General features: G+C 31.8%; 3 protein-coding genes across 4 annotated transcripts; 1 reads left to right on the top strand and 2 right to left on the bottom strand.

The window, feature by feature from the left end:
* The first annotated feature begins 1,926 nt into the window (after window positions 1-1,926).
* Window positions 1,927-7,939, top strand: LOC124941779 (histone acetyltransferase MCC1-like). The gene is made up of 6 exons (XM_047482129.1): window positions 1,927-2,133; window positions 5,875-6,082; window positions 6,173-6,314; window positions 6,571-6,670; window positions 6,757-6,985; window positions 7,635-7,939. The coding sequence occupies exons 2-6, from the start codon at window positions 5,964-5,966 to the stop codon at window positions 7,816-7,818; spliced, it is 774 nt and encodes a 257-aa protein (XP_047338085.1). The 5' UTR covers window positions 1,927-2,133; window positions 5,875-5,963; the 3' UTR covers window positions 7,819-7,939.
* Window positions 7,940-8,566: 627 nt separating this feature from the next.
* LOC124941839 lies at window positions 8,567-11,525 on the bottom strand. The gene is made up of 7 exons (XM_047482199.1): window positions 11,281-11,525; window positions 11,092-11,193; window positions 10,890-10,995; window positions 9,517-9,632; window positions 9,232-9,423; window positions 8,978-9,120; window positions 8,567-8,868 (listed from the first exon to the last, which is right to left on the bottom strand). Exons 1-7 carry the CDS (start codon window positions 11,406-11,408, stop codon window positions 8,684-8,686), a joined length of 972 nt encoding a protein of 323 aa, XP_047338155.1. The 5' UTR covers window positions 11,409-11,525; the 3' UTR covers window positions 8,567-8,683.
* Window positions 11,526-12,482: 957 nt separating this feature from the next.
* LOC124941190 (WEB family protein At5g16730, chloroplastic-like) lies at window positions 12,483-17,369 on the bottom strand. Of its 2 annotated transcripts, XM_047481478.1 has the most exons (4): window positions 17,263-17,361; window positions 17,109-17,200; window positions 16,649-16,880; window positions 12,483-15,342 (listed from the first exon to the last, which is right to left on the bottom strand). In XM_047481478.1, the coding sequence occupies exons 2-4, from the start codon at window positions 17,123-17,125 to the stop codon at window positions 12,625-12,627; spliced, it is 2,967 nt and encodes a 988-aa protein (XP_047337434.1). In that variant the 5' UTR covers window positions 17,126-17,200; window positions 17,263-17,361; the 3' UTR covers window positions 12,483-12,624. The 2 variants fall into 2 exon arrangements, with proteins under 2 accessions (XP_047337434.1, XP_047337433.1); XM_047481477.1 differs by having other exon boundaries at window positions 17,109-17,369.
* Between the last annotated feature and the right edge of the window lie 1,122 nt (window positions 17,370-18,491).

Below are 18,491 nucleotides of genomic sequence, written 5' to 3'. Positions count from 1 at the left end.
GAGTTGTACTTGTTTTGTTAGGTTGCAAGTTCGAAACATACCTCTAGCATTTTTAATTTCATTTTTAACCGTTTTAAATTTAAAAACGGGTCAACCCACAATCCGACCCAAGTATCCAAATTAACCACAGCTCTCGACCCGGCAATCCGGACACTTTAAAAATTAAGCATCATTATATATATAGATTAGTTAGTTAAAAAGTTGAACTTATATTAATGTTAAAACGTCCCGCGTTTATCAAATTTGGTGTTGAATTTAAAATATAAAGTCTTTGTAGCCTAGTTTGTTAAAGAGTTGTACTTGTTTTGTTAGGTTGCAAGTTCGAAACATACCTCTAGCATTTTTAATTTTATTTTTAACCGTTTTAAATTTAAAAACGGGTCAACCCACAATCCGACCAAAGTATCCAAATTAACCACAGCTCTCGACCCGACAATCCGGACATTTTAAAAATTAAGCATCATTATATATATATATATAGATTAGTTAGTTAAAAAGTTGAACTTATATTAATGTTAAAACGTCCCGCGTTTATCAAATTTGGTGTTGAATTTAAAATATAAAGTCTTTGTAGCCTAGTTGGTTAAAGAGTTGTATTTGTTTTGTTAGGTTGCAAGTTCGAAACATACCTCTAGCATTTTTAATTTTATTTTTAACCGTTTTAAATTTAAAAACGGGTCAACCCACAATCCGACCCAAGTATCCAAATTAACCACAGCTCTCGACCCGGCAATCCGGACACTTTAAAAATTAAGCATCATTATATATATATATATAGATATAATAGACATTTGATCTCAATAAAAAGAAAACAAGACCCAACAATATCATTGTAAGTTTTAAAAATAAAATCATTTGACAAAAAATTACCATCTCAAAAATTTATGTATGCATCATCTATAAATAAAAAAATGTCAATTTTTATATATAACTTTTGAAAAGATACTTAACCGTGTTTAAAATATATCAAAAAGTACTTGTATTTATCTCTGAACAAATTTTCAGTGACCGACACTGACGTAACAAATTTAAGTTAATAGTGATTTATGTGAGTATGTAAGACCTAGCCTCGGGAACTTTGACGATTCTTTTGAAATTCCTCACTCGAAAACGTTACTCGTAAGTTCATGTTATATTTCATTGATAACTTTAATTATTCTTTGAATATCCTCATTAGTGATGATCCTAACGATTCTAATGTTTCATTCAATGTATTTACAATTTATATAATCTAAAAATTATTGCATTTAGAACTATATATTCGATTAAATATGAAATTGATATTAACATAGACATTTAATAAGCTCTGAATCTAACTTCTTCATTTTTTTTTATAGTATTTTGTAACCAAATTCATAATAAACTGGTTTCTTATTTGTTCCTTTACTAGACAATAATGTCTTCTACTTTAAAATCTAAAAAAATACCCATAGATTCATCCGATTGGATAATTTTTTATATGTGAATTCTTCGCAGGAATCAGTAAAACAGAGTATATCACGTCAGTATTGATAACCAAAAATTTGACCGATTGTAAACACATATAATATTTTGAATATTTTTAAACACGGGTTAAAGTGTTCTAAAACACAAGTATTTTTATTTTTTTATATTTATTTTAATAACAATTTTTGTATATAAATCCAAATAAAATTACTTATTTTTACTTTGTAAATTTTTAAAAGTGAATAGGAGTGATTGATGATGATAAAATATCACTTAAAAAAAGGAAAAACTATTTACACTAAATAAAGTAACAATGAATAATTATTTCAAAATATAAGTTTATAATCACAAAGTTAAAGGTTAATATTTCCATTAAATTTGTTTAAGTACTAATATAAGTTAATCAAGAAAGTTCAATAGCAAATACATTCTTTATTCCTACTACACATTTACTTCTCCTTTCTTTTGCCTGGTAGCTTCCATTTTGTAGTTTGTAAGATTAACACTAGATTATCATTCTTCTCCTTTTTTCAATCGAATCCGATCTCATATAAATCTCTCTCCTTTTCATCAATCAACGTTTTCAATCTCTTCCAACACTCTATTCTCTTCCCTCTCCAATCCTACCGATCGTTCTAAGCTTCAGATTCTGTCTTCTCTGCTCGACGACAGCCGACCGCCTTTCAGGTAATTGAATGAATGTTCATGATTTCAGTTCATCTAAAGTTCTCAAGATCCTGTACTGTTTCTAATTTACTAGAGGTTTTGTTCTGTTGTTCAGTGACTAGTCATGAACTATTGAATTTTCAGTTCTATGTGATCAAACGAACAAATGGATGTAAGATTGATTTGAATCGTGTTAATCTTAATTTTTACTAGTTAGTATGTTAGTATTTTAGGATTACTAGAAGAATATATAGTAAGAAAGATGATATGATTCTAATATCAATCTAAGGCTGATGTTCTATCATCAAAAGTAACAAGATACATGAGGAGTTGACCTTTTGTTTAGCTATCTGAATTTTGAAAGGTCAACTTTAGGAGGTGATCTGAATATAGATTGAGGACTTTTAATAGCTAGAAAGCCAAAAAGAAAGTAGAGAAATATCGGTTACACTAAATAGCTTTCTGTACGCGAGCTTGGCGGTGTTGCACAGTACACATTGTTTTTGTAGTTTGGGAACTTATCCATTTGTCCCTAGTTGTTCATTATAAAGGAACATTGTAAAGACATTTTCTTTTGATATAGCCTACAATGGTTTTTGCTGTTAGCGAAATTAACCTGTTGCTTCAGCTTCTTTATTGGTGTTTAGGAGGCTCAAACTTCAGTCCAATAGTGCAATTTGTAATTGTACTATTTTAGCAAAGTTTTTGCTTGTTGTTTGACAAATGTTGTGTTGTATGTAAAACCTAGGTGATGTTTTGAATAAATGAATCATCTTGCTGGATTTCCAATAGGAATGAAAGCATTCATTGAGGTAATTTTGTTTACTAAAACCTATTAAACCAAAAAGGGTGTTAAAAGATCAGTTGTATGGTATTGTGTTATCTTTTATGATTTTAAAAAACATTAAGATAGAAAATAAATTAACTAATGAGGTATATTTAACTAATATAATTATAGTTACTTTGTCCTGGAACAAAGATATTTTGTAACAAGGTGAGACTTCTATGAGGGGTCAACATCACGATGATGACACTGAGGTGAGTTAAGAGCTTAATTATGAAGGATCAGTGAAGGAAAGAAATTGTCAATTTGAAGGGAAAAATTGGTATCCAACCTGGTTAGTACAAATGTTGGTCAACATGTCTTTGTCCATGATTCTGAGCTTTGTAACTCAAACACACCTCATCTTTATTCTGAACTTTGGGTAAGTTTCAAGATGATCACCAAAGACATTAACCAGGTGGAAGTAGGCACTATACAAATAATAACTAGCTGAGAAGTTTGGATGGACCAAGCTGTCCAAATAAATTTCAGCTCACTGTTTATAGTTGTCCTGTTTGGGAGCAATTCAAGTCCCAAACTCATCAATCACTCAGTCGATTAGAGAATGAAGAAGCAGTAGAAGACTTTGATAATGATGGACTGACTTGAGTTGTGAAATTGTAGCTATCTGTGGAGATGTCTATGAAACACCTATCTAAAAAGAGGATGTAGTAGCCTTGACTAACGTGAAAGGGGGCATCATTTACTTTTTGAGCATTGATGATCTTTATTCTATGTTATGAGTAATGGGGTTAGTCAAGGAATTAGGGTTATTAAACAAGCCTTCACTACTTTGAGAGACAAGATGTCAAATCTAAGAAGAGAGCTTCTAATTTAAATTTGAGTGGGCCCTTGAAAAGCTTGAATGTTCAATAACTTATGATAATTGATAAACAACTTTAAAAATAGATTGAATGAATCTTCTTTTTGATCTATACTTGAGTGATGAAATAGATTCTATCTTGAATTACTCACGAGCATATAGATATTTTGGATTGAGTTACAAGGTTGTATAGCTCCTTTGTTGTTGTTGATGATTTAATTTGGATCACATGTGTTATGAAGTAAAGGGATTTTCCTTGAGAGGATGTATTAGGCACTATTATTTGGGTGAAAGCCATTGCATCTTTTTAAGGTAACATGGAAACATGGTTTGTCCTTCTGAACATTGGAAACAGGTTTGTTCTCATGAACATTGCAAACGGGATTTGTTCTGAAGAATATTGGCAGTTATCCCTTTTCGTGATTTTCATACTTGTGTTTAGCAACTTTCATCTTTGGAGGCTTCTTCACATATTGTGAAGGGCTTTCTCTTTTATTTAATTTTTGAAATATATCTTTTGTTTCTCTTCTTTCTTTGACTACTTGATTGTAATAGAGAAATTGCTACCTATACATGTTTTAACTTTTCAATCATTTTCCCCAACTCCTTGTATGGAGTGTCTGATATATATAATAATAATTGTAGAATTTTGAAGAGAGGAGATGTTTCTTCTTATATTGGATTGGTTAAACTATTACAATGAGAGGCCAATTTATAGGCAATACTAAAAGAAAGTGAATAAATTATGGAACAACTTCCTAGATAAGAGTAAATGAGCATTTTGTTGGAAAGACACAACTCCATCCACTTGGGAGTTAATGTCTCTTGAGAATGCAAAGGAGTTGTTTGGAATAAGACCAAGTTTGTATTTCCACTGTAACTAATTGGACATAACTTCTTAGGAAAATAATCTATATTGAATTTCAATAAATACTTATTATAGCATGACATAACTAGTAAATCCTTACACATGTGAAATTGTCAAACTTATTAGAACTATTGATGACATCAAGTCATCCAAATGAAAAATATTAAAGTACAAAGAAAGTTACAATTAATGTATAAAAAGAGTTTAAATGACACAATACTACTGTTGACAGTGAGAGGACAAAGTGCTTTTTCCTCCATACTTAAGAAAGGAGAGACTTGCACAGGATAGGACTTCTTTGAGATTTACAAAGATCTAAGTTTTTGGTATATGTGTTTTCCTTTTCCCTTGCTTGTGAACGCACTTCATGGTAACATTTTTTTTATATAATAGATGACATTTTCTTTAAAAAGTATACAACTTTACTTATAATACCTCATGCTTCTCCATGCATTTGACCATCAAAAGAAAGATCTTTACAGTATTGCAAAACAGTTTGAAAAAGATCTCCATAGTCTCAGGTATTTTTGTGGAATTACTTTTAGAATAAACTTATATTCATATTAGGATTACGATGAATAGTAGTATTGTGTCCTTTAAACATTTTTTGTACATAAATTGTAACTTTCTTTGGCCTTTTCCAATAACTATTAAGTCTTTTGGATCCAGAAATGGTTCATCTCCAAACCCAAAGGAGTCTTCCAATAAGGATAGCTTGATTGTTTCACTCTTTATCTTTTCATTTTCTACTTCGCATAGGGTTCCTCTTCCCTAAGCGCGAATAGTAAGATTGTAGAAGTTTCTTTAGTACATTTAAAAATGAGTTGATATTGAGCAATCAAGTAAAAATGTTAACAGCAATGATTGCTAAGGTAACTGTAGGGATTGCCTTTCCATGTTCAATACTCTTACCACTTGAGCAACCCTGTGTGGGAATGAATTTATTTAAATAGATTTTAAAAAAAGGATTTTTTTTTTTTTTGCTTGAGTTGATAGAGTGAGCTCATTTGTAAATTGTTGATAATAAGTTGCAGTCCAGTTAAATAGACTTGTATGTGAGTACTTTAATTTGAATTTGAGAGACACAATTACTATAGATAATGATGTTAACATATGCGACAGTTTTCATTTGAATTTTGAATAATAATGGAACTACCATTTTATTTTATCCTATCAGCCCTTGCATCTATCTGTATGACAAATTGTTCTTTCTGCACTCTGATTATGAATATTCTTTATGTTTGCTAGGAACTGATGCAAATGATGGTATGTCTGATGCATTTCAACTTCAAGGAAAACTTATAAACAAATAATCACATTATTGTTTGGAGGGGTTGATGTGGCGTCATATGGGAGGCTCTCAGGGTTTATATTCTCCCGCAATATCTTATAGGCCTATACAACCTTCTGATTTAGATGTGCTTATGAGACTTCATACTGATCTGTTTCCTGTCAGGTGATTTAATCATATTCTCATGCTTCTTGCTGATTATTATTGATGGCAAGATATTTTTATATTTTGTGAGAATATGAATATTTTGTACAGGTATGAGCCTGAATTCTATCAGAAGGTTGTTACTGGCCAAGAACTGTCGTGGGGTGCTGTTGATCGAAATCGGCCCAATGGTCAAAATGATGAACTTATTGGGTTTGTTACTGCACGAATTCTCCCAGCAAAAGACAGTGAGGTGAGCCTGCATAGGTAAATTTCCATGGTTGATTTCTATGACTCACTGCATGTTTGATGTGGGGTTATATTTGGGTCAAATGACCAACATACATATACCTTATCCATCAAACAATACTTGGATTGAATCCAAATAACCCACATCAACAAGCTCTTTTGCAGTTAAACCGAGTCTTATCAAGTGGGTCGGTATTGCGAAGTTTGTAATATTAAGATGTTTTGTGATATAATTTTCTGAATAATGAACATTCATTCAGGTAGAAGACTTGCTGAGCTGCAACATGTCGAAAAATGATCTTAAGTTAATTTACATTCTTACTTTAGGAGTGGTAGAATCTTACAGAAACCATGGCATAGGTAAAAAAAGAAGCTTCCATCCTGATCAATAACTGTCCCTTTTTTTTTTTACTAAATTAAGTTGTATCTTCTGTCGAAATATTCAGCTGTGTCACTTATAAAAGAGGTAAAGAAATACGCGGCGACCATTCCAACATGCCGGGGAGTCTACCTGCATGTAATCCTTTATAACAATCCGGCCATTCATCTCTACCAGAAAATGTCGTTTCAATGTGTAAGAAGGTTGTACAGTTTTTACTTCATAAACGGTCAGCATTTTGATGCCTTCTTGTTCATCTACTACGTCAATGGAGGTCGAAGTCCTTGCTCGCTATTGTAAGTATTTTTCTTTTCCCACTACCATATTCATATTTAGAAACATATAGTAGTGGTCTCTTATCTGGATCCTAATTCTGGTTTAGGGTTTAGATGAGAAACTGTCACTAAAATTACTAAGGCCTTGTTCGGTTGATTTTTTTATAAACCCAGTATAATCAAACATTATTTCATCAAAATACTAAAATACACCCTACTTTTTAAAAAAAACGTTTTCTCAAAATTACAACAATCAAGATTTTTTAAATAATCCAAAGTTTATTCAAATAAAACTCTAACGAACAAGCCCTAAGTTCTGTTTTCAATTGTCATCTCATTTGAATCCACCTCCAGATAGAAAAAGAAATGTTTCCAAATAAATTTGTCGACGGTTTCATATCTATATCTGGATTCAAATCCGACCCTAAAAATGGCTTCAAATAGGTCCATAGAAACAAGATAGTGTTATGTTAGTCCAACCTCTTGATACATGTTAGGGCTAAATTAAGGTTTTAATACAAGTAATTGGTTATCGTTATCGATGGGCCTTGTTCTAATCGGCTTGAATTAATATTGTTTAGTTATTTAGTCATACCCTAATTTCTACTTAGTTCGAATCTCACGAAAACTACATTAAAAATTGGTTTAAGGAAAAAATATTTTGTTGCAGGGATATTATGAGACATGTGATGACATATTTGAAAGGTGGAATAGAAGTGGTGATTTCGAAACTACAAAGAAACGAAAATAAGGGATCGAGGTGGCATAAAAACCGAGAAACATTTAACCTTGTATCAACAACACAAAACAAGAAGATCCTTTTAAATGATGATTCAGGTTATCAATGTGTCTAGTGTTTTTTAATTTAATGTTTGTATATGTTCAGGCCAAATAGTAATTTATATCATCATTTGACAGGATTATTTGTACCTTTCATGAGTCTAAAAATGTGAATAAACTATACATTAACCTCAATTTGATGTCATTTATTGCACCCTAAAAACTAACTTACTTTTCTAAAGGAAAATAATTAGTGCTATAAGTTAACCTGAACTGTCTATCACATTTTAAAATCCATGATTCTATTTTTAAAAAATTACAATAATTTAGATAATAATCTGTAATTAAATTTTGACCGCATTGTTAAATTGGAATTCAATTGAAATTTTAGACATTTTTCTTTCAAACATCACAATTTAGGTTTCTTACGGTAAAAGTTATACAAAAACGAGATTTTAAAAGTTATACAAAAACGAGATTTTATTAAAAGTATGTTAATTTATTATATACATGATATTTATAAATAAATAAATAATGTTACTAATTAAAATTCTTTTATTGAAATTCGATAGTTAAATTATTGACATAAATATTTTATTTATATTATTTAAATAATAAATTAACGAAGTTTAAAAATAAAAATAATACACCAATTTAAGTGATTATAAGATTATGGGTTAAAATTTTCATGATTATTTCATAAAAAGTAATACTTCAATTCAAAATATATTTTAGAAAATAATTTAAATCATAAAAAATAATAATATGAACTCCTTAGTTTGAAGTAACCAAAATCTGCTAACTTTCTAAAAAAAAAAAAAATACTGTAACAGTTTTTTCATTGTAAATTAGTAACTATGGAAACAAAATCTTGTATAAACCATAAGAACAAACAACACTCCCTCAATTAAACATTCTAAAAATTCCCAAAACAAGTTTTCAAGAACTGAGATGAAGAGAGATAATTGACGAGAGCTTGATCTTGCGTACTTTCTTCGAATTCTTGGGCAAAAACGAAACCTCAGTATTCGACCTAACTGTTACTTCTTCCAAATCCAATGCAGAAGAAGACCCTTCATTCCGATAGTCGCGATATTTGAACAAAACTTGAAGCCTAGAAGGGGCTATTATCACCATTTTCAAACCAAAACAAAACAAATGGTATAAAAAAGTGAGAACAAATCGACTAAATCATCATATAATCATAAAACTTTAAGTTAAACTTAGTCATACCTAGTCCGAACATACTAGTCATTTGGATAACGACACGATTGATTTTAGATCTCTTAACAAATTTCAGCAGAAGCAAGTCATCGTCTTTCCCTTTGAATTCTAAGAACTCTCCCAGAAGATATTTGTTTCCTTTAAGCACCAACCTGCAAAAAAAACTTCAATTACTCAAAATCTACCAAAATTACGAAAATATCAAAGTCATAAACCGAGGAACAGAGGAAAAAGTGTTTTTTTCTTTTGTTTGTTTGGCAAACCTGTCCCACATCGGAGAAGTGCTGAGAATGGAGTTGAGTTTCTGATGAATAGATTCTTCGGTTTCTTTCTTCCCACCTTGGAAGGCGTTCTTTAACCAACCAGAAAACATAGTCTTACCCTCGGGTTTCAGTTGCAGCCACTGGTCGTAGGTGACAACCTCCGGTGGAAACGAGTTCGATGATGATATTATTCTGCAAAACAAAAACAAAAAATGTTTGAAATTTGTGATAACAAATTAAAGATCTCGTCTTTTAAAGTGTTTTTCATAATTATTAACAACATACTGGAATTTTGGATTTGGACAAATAACTTTACAAGCCAAAAACCCTTGTGGAAGAGACACTCCTCTTTGTTCAAGATATGACTCTAGAATGGAAACTTGCTCCTTTGCTTCTACTACCTGAAACAATAAATTAAAACAATGGATAATTAAGAAACAAAGAATGGCGATTGGACCCTGATAAGAAAACACCCCGATCCGGAGCTAGATCTAGGTTTGAACGTTCTGAAATATATTAACAAATTTAATAATATTTTTCCGTTTAAACCTAGCTACACTCCAGCTTCAGGTTGGAAACACCCAGCCCGGGTTGAATTATGTTTAAAATTAAACTTAGCAAAGAGACCACAATATATTTGATTGTTTCTCATCTACATTCAAATTTGGCTACAAAAACATAAATTGTAAGTGGTTTCAAATGGGGGCTTATTGGCTTCATTTAAAAATACCATTTTCAACAAGATTTCTCATCCATGTGTGAATCCACAACAAGAAATGCCTTACAATGGCGACATCAATAAGAGTTACTCTTCAGCTAGGAGGCAGTGTCCAATTGAGTTACCACGAATAATTCAATCTTAAACAAATCAATAGATCTACAAATTGGATCATGGAGGGAGTAGTAAACACGATTTCATGTCTATCTATCTACTAAAAGTATCCACAAATTCACGAGTGGTGATTACTCAGCCATATCGAGATACAAAAAGTATTTCCAAATAGTTACAATTCAAATGATTCAAGCACCCAAACACATGAAATTCATAGACCAAACAGTTTTAGGCAAGCTTTTCGAGATGTAAACTTAATCTACTAATAAGAACACTCTTCTCAGAGAACCAAAAACAAATAATTATCAAGAGATTAAACAACTTACAGGGACAATTCAAAAGATTCAAGCACCAAAACACATGAAATTCAAAGAACAAACTAAAGAACAAACAGTTTTAGGTAGCTTTTCGAGATGTAAACTTAATCTACTAATAAAATTCTCTTCTCATAGAACAAAAAACAGACAATTATCAAGAGATTAAACAACTTACACAGACAGTTCAAATGACTCAAGCACCAAAACACATGAAATTCAAAGACCAAACTAAAGAACAAACAGTTTTAGGTAGCTTTTCAAGATGTAAACTCAATCTACTAATAAGAATTCTCTTCACAAAGAACCAAAAACAAACAATTATCAAGAGATTAAACAACTTACAGGGACAATTCAAACGATTCAAGCACCAAAACACATGAAATTCAAAGACCAAACTAAAGAACAAACAGTTTTAGCTAGCTTTTCGAGATGTAAACTTAATCAACTAATAAGAATTCTCTTCACAGATAACCAAAAACAAACAATCATCAAGAGATTAAACAACTTACAGGGTCTGGAAAATTCTCCGTTTTGTTCCCAATACAAACCCAATTCCCACTAGCATCAACTGATACAAACCCAGACATATTCTGTACTGAAATCACAACAGCTTCCCTGTTATAAGCATCCAAAATGAAGAAAAAAATATCAAATTGAAAGGCACAGTTGAAAGAGATTCAGAAATTGGTTTAAAATCAAACATATATATACCCTTTAGTGACAAGAACCATATCAATATCTCGATGAGAACCAGTATCAGCATCTGGAATTCTAAGACCGATATAGGTTTTTCCACCATAAAGTTTTTCGAGTCTACATACAGCAGAAAAAAGAGATCTTTAAAATCAGGGTTGATGATTAATTTCAGCTAGATTGATCAAATAGTAGATGATTTAGTACCTTTGGGCGACGGAGAAAGAAGCGTTGGAATCGGAGGTTTCGACTTGAAGGATTTCATCTTGATTGTCGTAGAAGAATAGGCGGATTAACTTGTAGATAACCAAACAACAGATTATCTCTAACCACATGATTAAATTGGTGAAATTAGATAGAAAAATGAGATGGGTATGATCACAAGTCTTCTGAAAACCTAGAAAAATGAAGGACAAATAGAATCTGAATTCATATGAAAGATCTTCAAAATTTGGTGTAGAGAGAGAAAATGGGTCAAAAACTAGCAACAAATTGTTTTTTTCAAATTCAATGTTAATTATTCTTTTGAAAAATATATTTTCCACATTTTTTTTTATTGAATATCTCTGAGCTTTAAAATTGATTAATAACATGTTAGGTTTGTTACTAAATATTTTTAATTTTATTTTTATTGTTACTCTATAATGGTTATAATGGTTTTGTGTTTATCACAAAGTGAACACTTTTGTTTGTATTATTTTTGTCGTTATGTTTAAACGGTTATCATTTATATCATATTACGATAAATATGACATTTATATCATATTACATCAATATTTCAAAAAAAAAAAATGTTTAAAAATCTTGACACTAAAAAAAATGAATGAAAATTTTATTTATGAAATCTCATTCTATTCTCTTTAATTTCTTTTCATTGTAATAAATATAGGCAATCCTCATAAAAATTATCATAGATTTAACCTTAAATTCTAATGTCACAAAACAATGTCATTATCATAATATTACAAATTTTGTTTTGTTTGATAGATATTTTATCTATGAAAATAATATTTAATTTAATACCAAATAAAAAATCTATAAAAAAAAATCATAGAATATTCACATTATTTGTTTTGAAAATTGAAAGACTTTAAAAATAATAAGATCCGGTTCAACTTTAAAATATATATTTTAAGTAAAAATCGAACTTAAAATGTTAAGTTTTGCAACTCTTTCGAAGTGTAACTAATCTCCACGAGTTAAACACATAACCCAGAAACACATTCAATCAATTTAAACAATTTTAAATTCACAAAATAAGTGAAGATTTTCAAAGAATTCATAATCTTCTACTCAACTTGAAACAACCCTAAAAAAGATAGGACAAATACAATGCAGAATAGGATAGGAAGATTAATAACACATTAAAAGAGACAAGAAAAGAACAAAAAGAAAAAGACCAAAAAAAGAATAGTAAATGTTGAGAATGAAACATGATCATACAAATCCCCTCTTTCTCGTGTATTTTTCTTTCTTACAAACCCCAAAATAAAAATATGCAAACAATAATAATCATAATAATAACAATATTACCTTCTTTACTTAACAACTTCACTTCTTTGTGCTACTTCCTTTCTTCTTTAGCAAACTTGAAAATTTTCCAAGTAAAGGCTTCTTCTTCTTCAAAATTTGCACCTTCGTGGGCGACGTCGTTCCCCCGTTTTCAACCGCCCCACCAGCCGCCAACGACGATACTCCGTTCGTCACTTCCTTTCCCTCCACTTCCTCTTCAAACGACTCCCCTTCGACTTCTCCTTCCCCCTCGACCTCGGGGGAGAAATCCTTCTCTTCTATCTTACAGCTCTCCCACATTTTCAGTTCAGTCTCCACTGAATGTGCGTCGTCCTCCTCGTCATTATCGTCCTTATTGTCTACCACACCTCCGTTATTCTCTTCTTTCTTAACAACGACATCGTTCTCTTTCAGGATCGAGTCTTCCACCGCGCCATTCTGCTCGGACAATTCAACTTTTTTCTTTATCAAACTTGACAAATTTCCAAGTAAAGGCTTCTTCTTCCTCAAACTTTGCACCTTTGTCGGCGACGACATTCCCCCGTTTTCCACAGCCCCACCAGCTGCCAATGACGATACTCCGTTTGTCACTTCCTTTCCCTCGACTTCCTCTTCAAACGACTCCCCTTTTCCTTCTCCCTCACCCTCGGGCGAGAAATCCTTCTCTTCTATCTTACAGCTCTCCCACATTTTCAGTTCAGTCTCCACCGATTGTTTGTCGTCCTCATCCTCCTTATTGTCTACCACACCTCCGCTGTTCTCTTCTTTCTTAACAACGACGTCAATCTCTTTCAGGATCGAGTCTTCCACCGCGCCATTCTGCTCGGAGAATTCAACCACCTTGGGAAGCATGTCGTAATCTTTTTCGCTACCGGAGAACTCCACGTCTCCGTTTTCCTCCACTTCCAATACCTTCTTCCTAGCCATGGATTCCTCTAGTAACTTAGTTAGCTCGTTGATACGGATAAGAGAAGAAGCTTCCTTGGCTCGAAGGTCGTCGTTCTCGTGAATAATGTTTTGAAGTTCGGTTTCTTTGTCGAGTAAACTCTCCTTGAACTTCATGCTCTCGCCTTTCGCTTCTCCCAGGACTTCCTTCAAGTAGATTATTTCAGTTTCAGAATCCTTCAAATTCTTCTTCAGTTCAATTCCTTCATTCTTTACAGATGAAACCTCTTCCTCAGCTTGCTTGAGTGTAACCTCCAGCCTGCTTATTTCCTTTTCCTTCTCGGATAATTCGTTTTCCAAGCTGTTGATAGATTTCGTGAAATGAAGTTCTTTCTGTTCCCATTCGGTGGCAGATTGTTCGTGTTCGCGGCTCGCTAATTCGGTTTTCTTCGAAAGTTCATCGCTTTCGAGCTTTAGCTTGTCAAGCATTGATTCATACTTCTCGTTTGTTGCTTTCAAGACTAACTTCAGATCTTCAATCTGGGATTCAGAGAATTGATGCTCAGATTGAATCGAGAGAAATTTCTCCTTTATCTCCCGCGCTTCGGAAGAAACTTCGTGCAGTGCGGCAGCTAAGCTTTCCATTGCTTTCTTGCTCTTCTCTTCTTCGTCTTTGACTTTATCGAGTTCGTTTATCAGTTTGTTCTTCTCTTCCAATAACGTCTGGACGCTTTCAGCTGCGAGCTTTTCGTTATTGAGAGCTTGGTTCTTCTCTTCTTTAACGATTTCAAGCTCGTTTTGTAGCTTTTCGAGTTTGCTCACTGTTTCGGAAGCTTCTTTCTTAACTATATCGAATCGTCGATCCGATTCCTCCATGTCCCCTTTATGCCCGCGAAGTGAGATTTCCAAAAGACCGACCTTTTCCCTAAGGGAAAAGATTTCAGATTCAGCGTCTTGCAATAGATCGTTGCTATCCTCTAACTGTTTCATTACGGATTCGAGAGATTCAGATGCTGATTTCTCCAACCGACTTGATTCGGTTGCGCGAGCATCGAGTTCATCGGTTTTCCTCTTCAATTCCGATACTAAACTATGTGCGTATGATTCGGCCAACTTTGCAGCCTCAAGCTCGACGTTTAGTTGTTCAATCGATGCTTCCTTCTCTAATAGTTTCTCCTCAAATAATCTCGCTTTCTCGAGACTATCTTGTTGGATGGAAGCTTCCTTTTCTAATGACTTCGCCTCAAATGTTTTCGCTTTTTGGAGTTCCTCTTTTAGGGTTTCGACCTCTGAATGCAATTCGGAAACCATCTTATGGGTCTCGTTAGTTTCTGTCTCAATCTTGAACTCTAATGATTTCTTCAGCTTGGTTAATTCAGCGGAGAGAATCTCGACTTTCTGAACGTGGATTTCAGCGATCTTGGTTGCATCTTCTGCGTGAGCAAGAGCTTGGGTTTTGGCATCATTTGTCATTGAGAGTTCTTGTTTAAGCCTTTCGAGTTCTTCAGTAGTTGAAAGAAGAGAAGAGAGGTCAACAGCATGTTGGTTTCTAACAGATTCAAGTTCTTTCTGCCATGTTTCATCTTTTGAATAAGTAGCTTCAATCCCTGCCTGTTCGAACTCAACTGCTCTAAATTTCTCAATCTCCAGATCCTCTTCAGCTCGCTTTTGAGCAACTAAAGCCTCTCTGAGCTTCTCATTTGCTTCCTCGGCTAATCTCTGGGCTTCTTTCAGTTCTTCATGGGACTGAGATTTCTCATTTTCAACTTGAACCAATTTCTCCTTAGCTTTCTCGAGATCTTCCTTAACAAGTGTTAATTGAGCAAGTAATTCTGATGATGCTTTGGAAACAGCACGTGTTTGTTGTGGTTTCTGATCAAATCAAAGAGAAATGAAAAGCCAAATGAGGAACAATAGAAAGTAAATGTAATATGGTCAGTAAATTCAGATTCAAAGTAGTTGAATATCATATGGAAATCTAGTTCAAGCTGAATAAAAGTACAAACATTAATAATGTTCATAAGAAATGAATCAATATCAGTGAATTTGCAGCTTGTAATAGCTCAGTAAATTCAGATTCAAAGTGGTTGAATATGATTAGGAAAACTAGTTCAAGCTGAATAAAAATACAACCATTAATAATATTCATAAGAAATGAATCAAAGTCAGTGAATTTGCAGCTTGTATTCATGAAATCTGGAAAGAAACCAATCTTAATTGTTCAAAGTAAAATCTGAAGCAAAAGATTTGTTAATCAATCAATAATCATATCATTTGATTCTTCACAAATGATTACACACTAGTTAATTTGAATAACGAAGAACTCAATTGCTCGTAACAATAGAAAGTAAATGTAATATGTTCAGTAAATTCAGATTCAAAGTAGTTGAATATAATATGGAAATCTAGTTCAAGCTGAATAAAAGTACAAACATTAATAATGTTCATAAGAAATGAATCAATATCAGTGAATTTGCAGCTTGTGATATCTTCAGTAAATTCAGATTCAAAGTGGTTGAACATGATTAGGAAAACTAGTTCAAGCTGAATAAAAGTACAAACATTAATAATATTCATAAGAAATGAATCAAAATCAGTGAATTTGCAGCTTGTATTCATGAAATCTCGAAAGGAACCAATCTTAATTGTTCAAAGTAAAATCTAAACCAAAAGATTTGACAATCAATAATCATATCATTAAATTCTTCACAAATGATCACACACTAGTTAATTTGAATAAAAAGAACTCAAATGCTCGTAACAATAGAAAGTAATTGTAATATGTTCAGTAAATTCAGATTACCTAGTTCAAACTGAATAAAAGTAGAACAATTAATGATGTTCATAAGAAATGAATCAATATCAGTGAATTTGCAGCTTGTAATATCTTCAGTAAATTCAGATTCAAAGTAGTTGAATATGATTAGGAAAACTAGTTCAAGCTGAATAAAAGTATAAACATTAATAATGTTTCATAAGAAATGAATCAAAGTCAGTGAATTTCCAGCTTGTATTAATGCAATCTATAAAGGAACCAATCTTAACTATTCAAAGTAAAATCCGAACCAAAAGATTTATCAATCAATCAATAATCATATCATTAAATTCTTCACAAATGAACAACGAAGAACTCAAATGCTCGTAACAAGTAGAAATGTAGAGAAGAACAATAACTTACATCAGTAGGAGGAGTAATAGGAAGCTTTGGCGAACGACGATCCAAAGAAGGCTTAGAATTCGCAGATCTAGGCGAACGATCAATCGATAAACGAGAACTTTGAAGTGGAGACGGTGAATCACCACCAGCACCGCCACCAGCGGCAGCAGGTTTAGACACTCCTCTGACTACTTTACTAATACGAGGAGTTGCAGGTGACGATTTACTATTAGGAGTTTCAGACAAAGAAGATCTGTTGATAAACCATAATTAGAACATAAAAACCTAAATCCGACTCAAAAACGAATGGATCTAGTTCAAATCCACTAGTAAAACCGTCAACAACTGACTATTCTGATGAAAACGAATGAATTAAGTTTCAGATCCAAGTCAAATATAGAAAATGAACATGCAAAACAGCGAAAATCAGATCGAACTAGTAATCAAACAAGTCAGATCGAGAAATGCAGCAGGAACTTACTTGATCTTGGAAGACATGATTGAAATCGTTCAAAATCGTTGGAAGTTTGTAGAGGAAATAGAAGCTGTGCTGGAGTGTTTACTGCTATAATGCTGACATTGTAAGAGAATAAGGATTGTAACCAGACGATTGTAGAAGAGAGAGAGAGATTTACAGATATATTATTGCAGTTGGTGCTCTTCGTTGTCTCCCAGAGTGGCCACACCTTCTTCTCTCTCTATAAGGTAAAAAGTCTTTCTCTCTCTAGAAAATGCCACTCTTCTCGATTCAGTTTTTGATTATTTGGAGATGAATACGGATGAAAGTTATATTTCCATTTCTTTTAAATATTAAAATATTATTATTGTTCTTTTTCTTCAAATTCAAGTTTTATCTTCTTTTTCAAAAAAATAAATTTAAGAACTAGTTAATTTACTTAATTATTCAAATTTCAGTTATATCACTCTCAATAAGCTAGGCTTAATAATGTAGTAATATAATTAAGGTGATGATGGGAAAATTAGAGAAGGATATGAATTTCTTAATATAAGTTTGGGAAATATTTTATTGTAATAATAGATTATGTTTATTAAAAAAAAATAATTGGGAAATTGATGTATTTAATTAAGAGATGACAGGACAACATTATACAAAAAAATAAAAATAAATTACATATTTAAAATACTTCCTGATTAGCTAAAATTACCAATTAAACTTAACAATGTCTTAAATATTTTGAATGTTTTTTTCATTATTACTAATAATAGCATGTTTTTTCTACATGGGTTCTTGCACTTTTATAGCAAATTATTAATATTATATATATATATATATGGTTGTCAAAATAAATTTACTATTTATTATTGAAATCATGATAATTGTCTTCTACTTAATTCTACTTAAGAATAAGGAAACATTTCATTTTTCTTTAAAATACTTTCAATTAAAGTGATGTCATAATTTACAAAATCTTACTAAAATAAATTTGAATTCAAAAAAGTAAAGATTTATGCATTTATTAGTGAATTTATGTTTGATTTTTTTAGCATTTAATAAACCTAAAACTATTTAGGTAAGAAGCAATATTTTAATGTTACATTTAACAAACCTAAATGAAAAAGTAGACAAATATTTATTTTTTTATCTTGATTTAGTCCTCTCAACTTTCTTATTTTGATTTATTTCCCTAATTTATTTATTTTCTTAAATTTAACCCAGTTTTTTTTAATTAAAAAAAAATTACAATCTCCTAAACAGTTTGAAATAAAAAAAAAAACTTAGATGATATATTCATTTTTTTGAAAAATAAAAAATTAAGCCAAATCACACTAAATATGGTTTATTTTAGTTTTTTTATTGGAAAATTCTTATTCAATAAAAATAATAATTTAAAATTTTAATTAT

This window comes from Impatiens glandulifera, chromosome 6 (genome assembly GCF_907164915.1).
Source record: "Impatiens glandulifera chromosome 6, dImpGla2.1, whole genome shotgun sequence".
Taxonomy (NCBI): Eukaryota; Viridiplantae; Streptophyta; class Magnoliopsida; order Ericales; family Balsaminaceae; genus Impatiens; species Impatiens glandulifera.
The sequence above is the reverse complement of the archived record's forward strand: the minus strand, read 5'-3'. Positions and strand labels throughout refer to the sequence as shown.

What these genes read in the sequence shown, in the direction of transcription:
- LOC124941779 (XM_047482129.1), top strand. Translation starts at nt 5,964, where the DNA reads ATGTGGCGTCATATGGGAGGCTCTCAGGGTTTATATTCTCCCGCAATA. An exon ending in TCCCAGCAAAAGACAGTGAG is followed by an intron (nt 6,315 to 6,570) that starts GTGAGCCTGCAT and finishes ACATTCATTCAG; the next exon opens with GTAGAAGACTTGCTGAGCTG. An exon ending in CGAAGTCCTTGCTCGCTATT is followed by an intron (nt 6,986 to 7,634) that starts GTAAGTATTTTT and finishes ATTTTGTTGCAG; the next exon opens with GGATATTATGAGACATGTGA.
- LOC124941839 (XM_047482199.1), bottom strand. Translation starts at nt 11,408, where the DNA reads ATGTGGTTAGAGATAATCTGTTGTTTGGTTATCTACAAGTTAATCCGC. An exon ending in TCTTTCTCCGTCGCCCAAAG is followed by an intron (nt 11,194 to 11,280) that starts GTACTAAATCAT and finishes TGCTGTATGTAG; the next exon opens with ACTCGAAAAACTTTATGGTG. An exon ending in CGGAGAATTTTCCAGACCCT is followed by an intron (nt 9,633 to 10,889) that starts GTAAGTTGTTTA and finishes TTATTGTTTCAG; the next exon opens with GTAGTAGAAGCAAAGGAGCA.
- LOC124941190 (XM_047481477.1), bottom strand. An exon ending in CTATTACTCCTCCTACTGAT is followed by an intron (nt 15,343 to 16,648) that starts GTAAGTTATTGT and finishes TGATTTGATCAG; the next exon opens with AAACCACAACAAACACGTGC.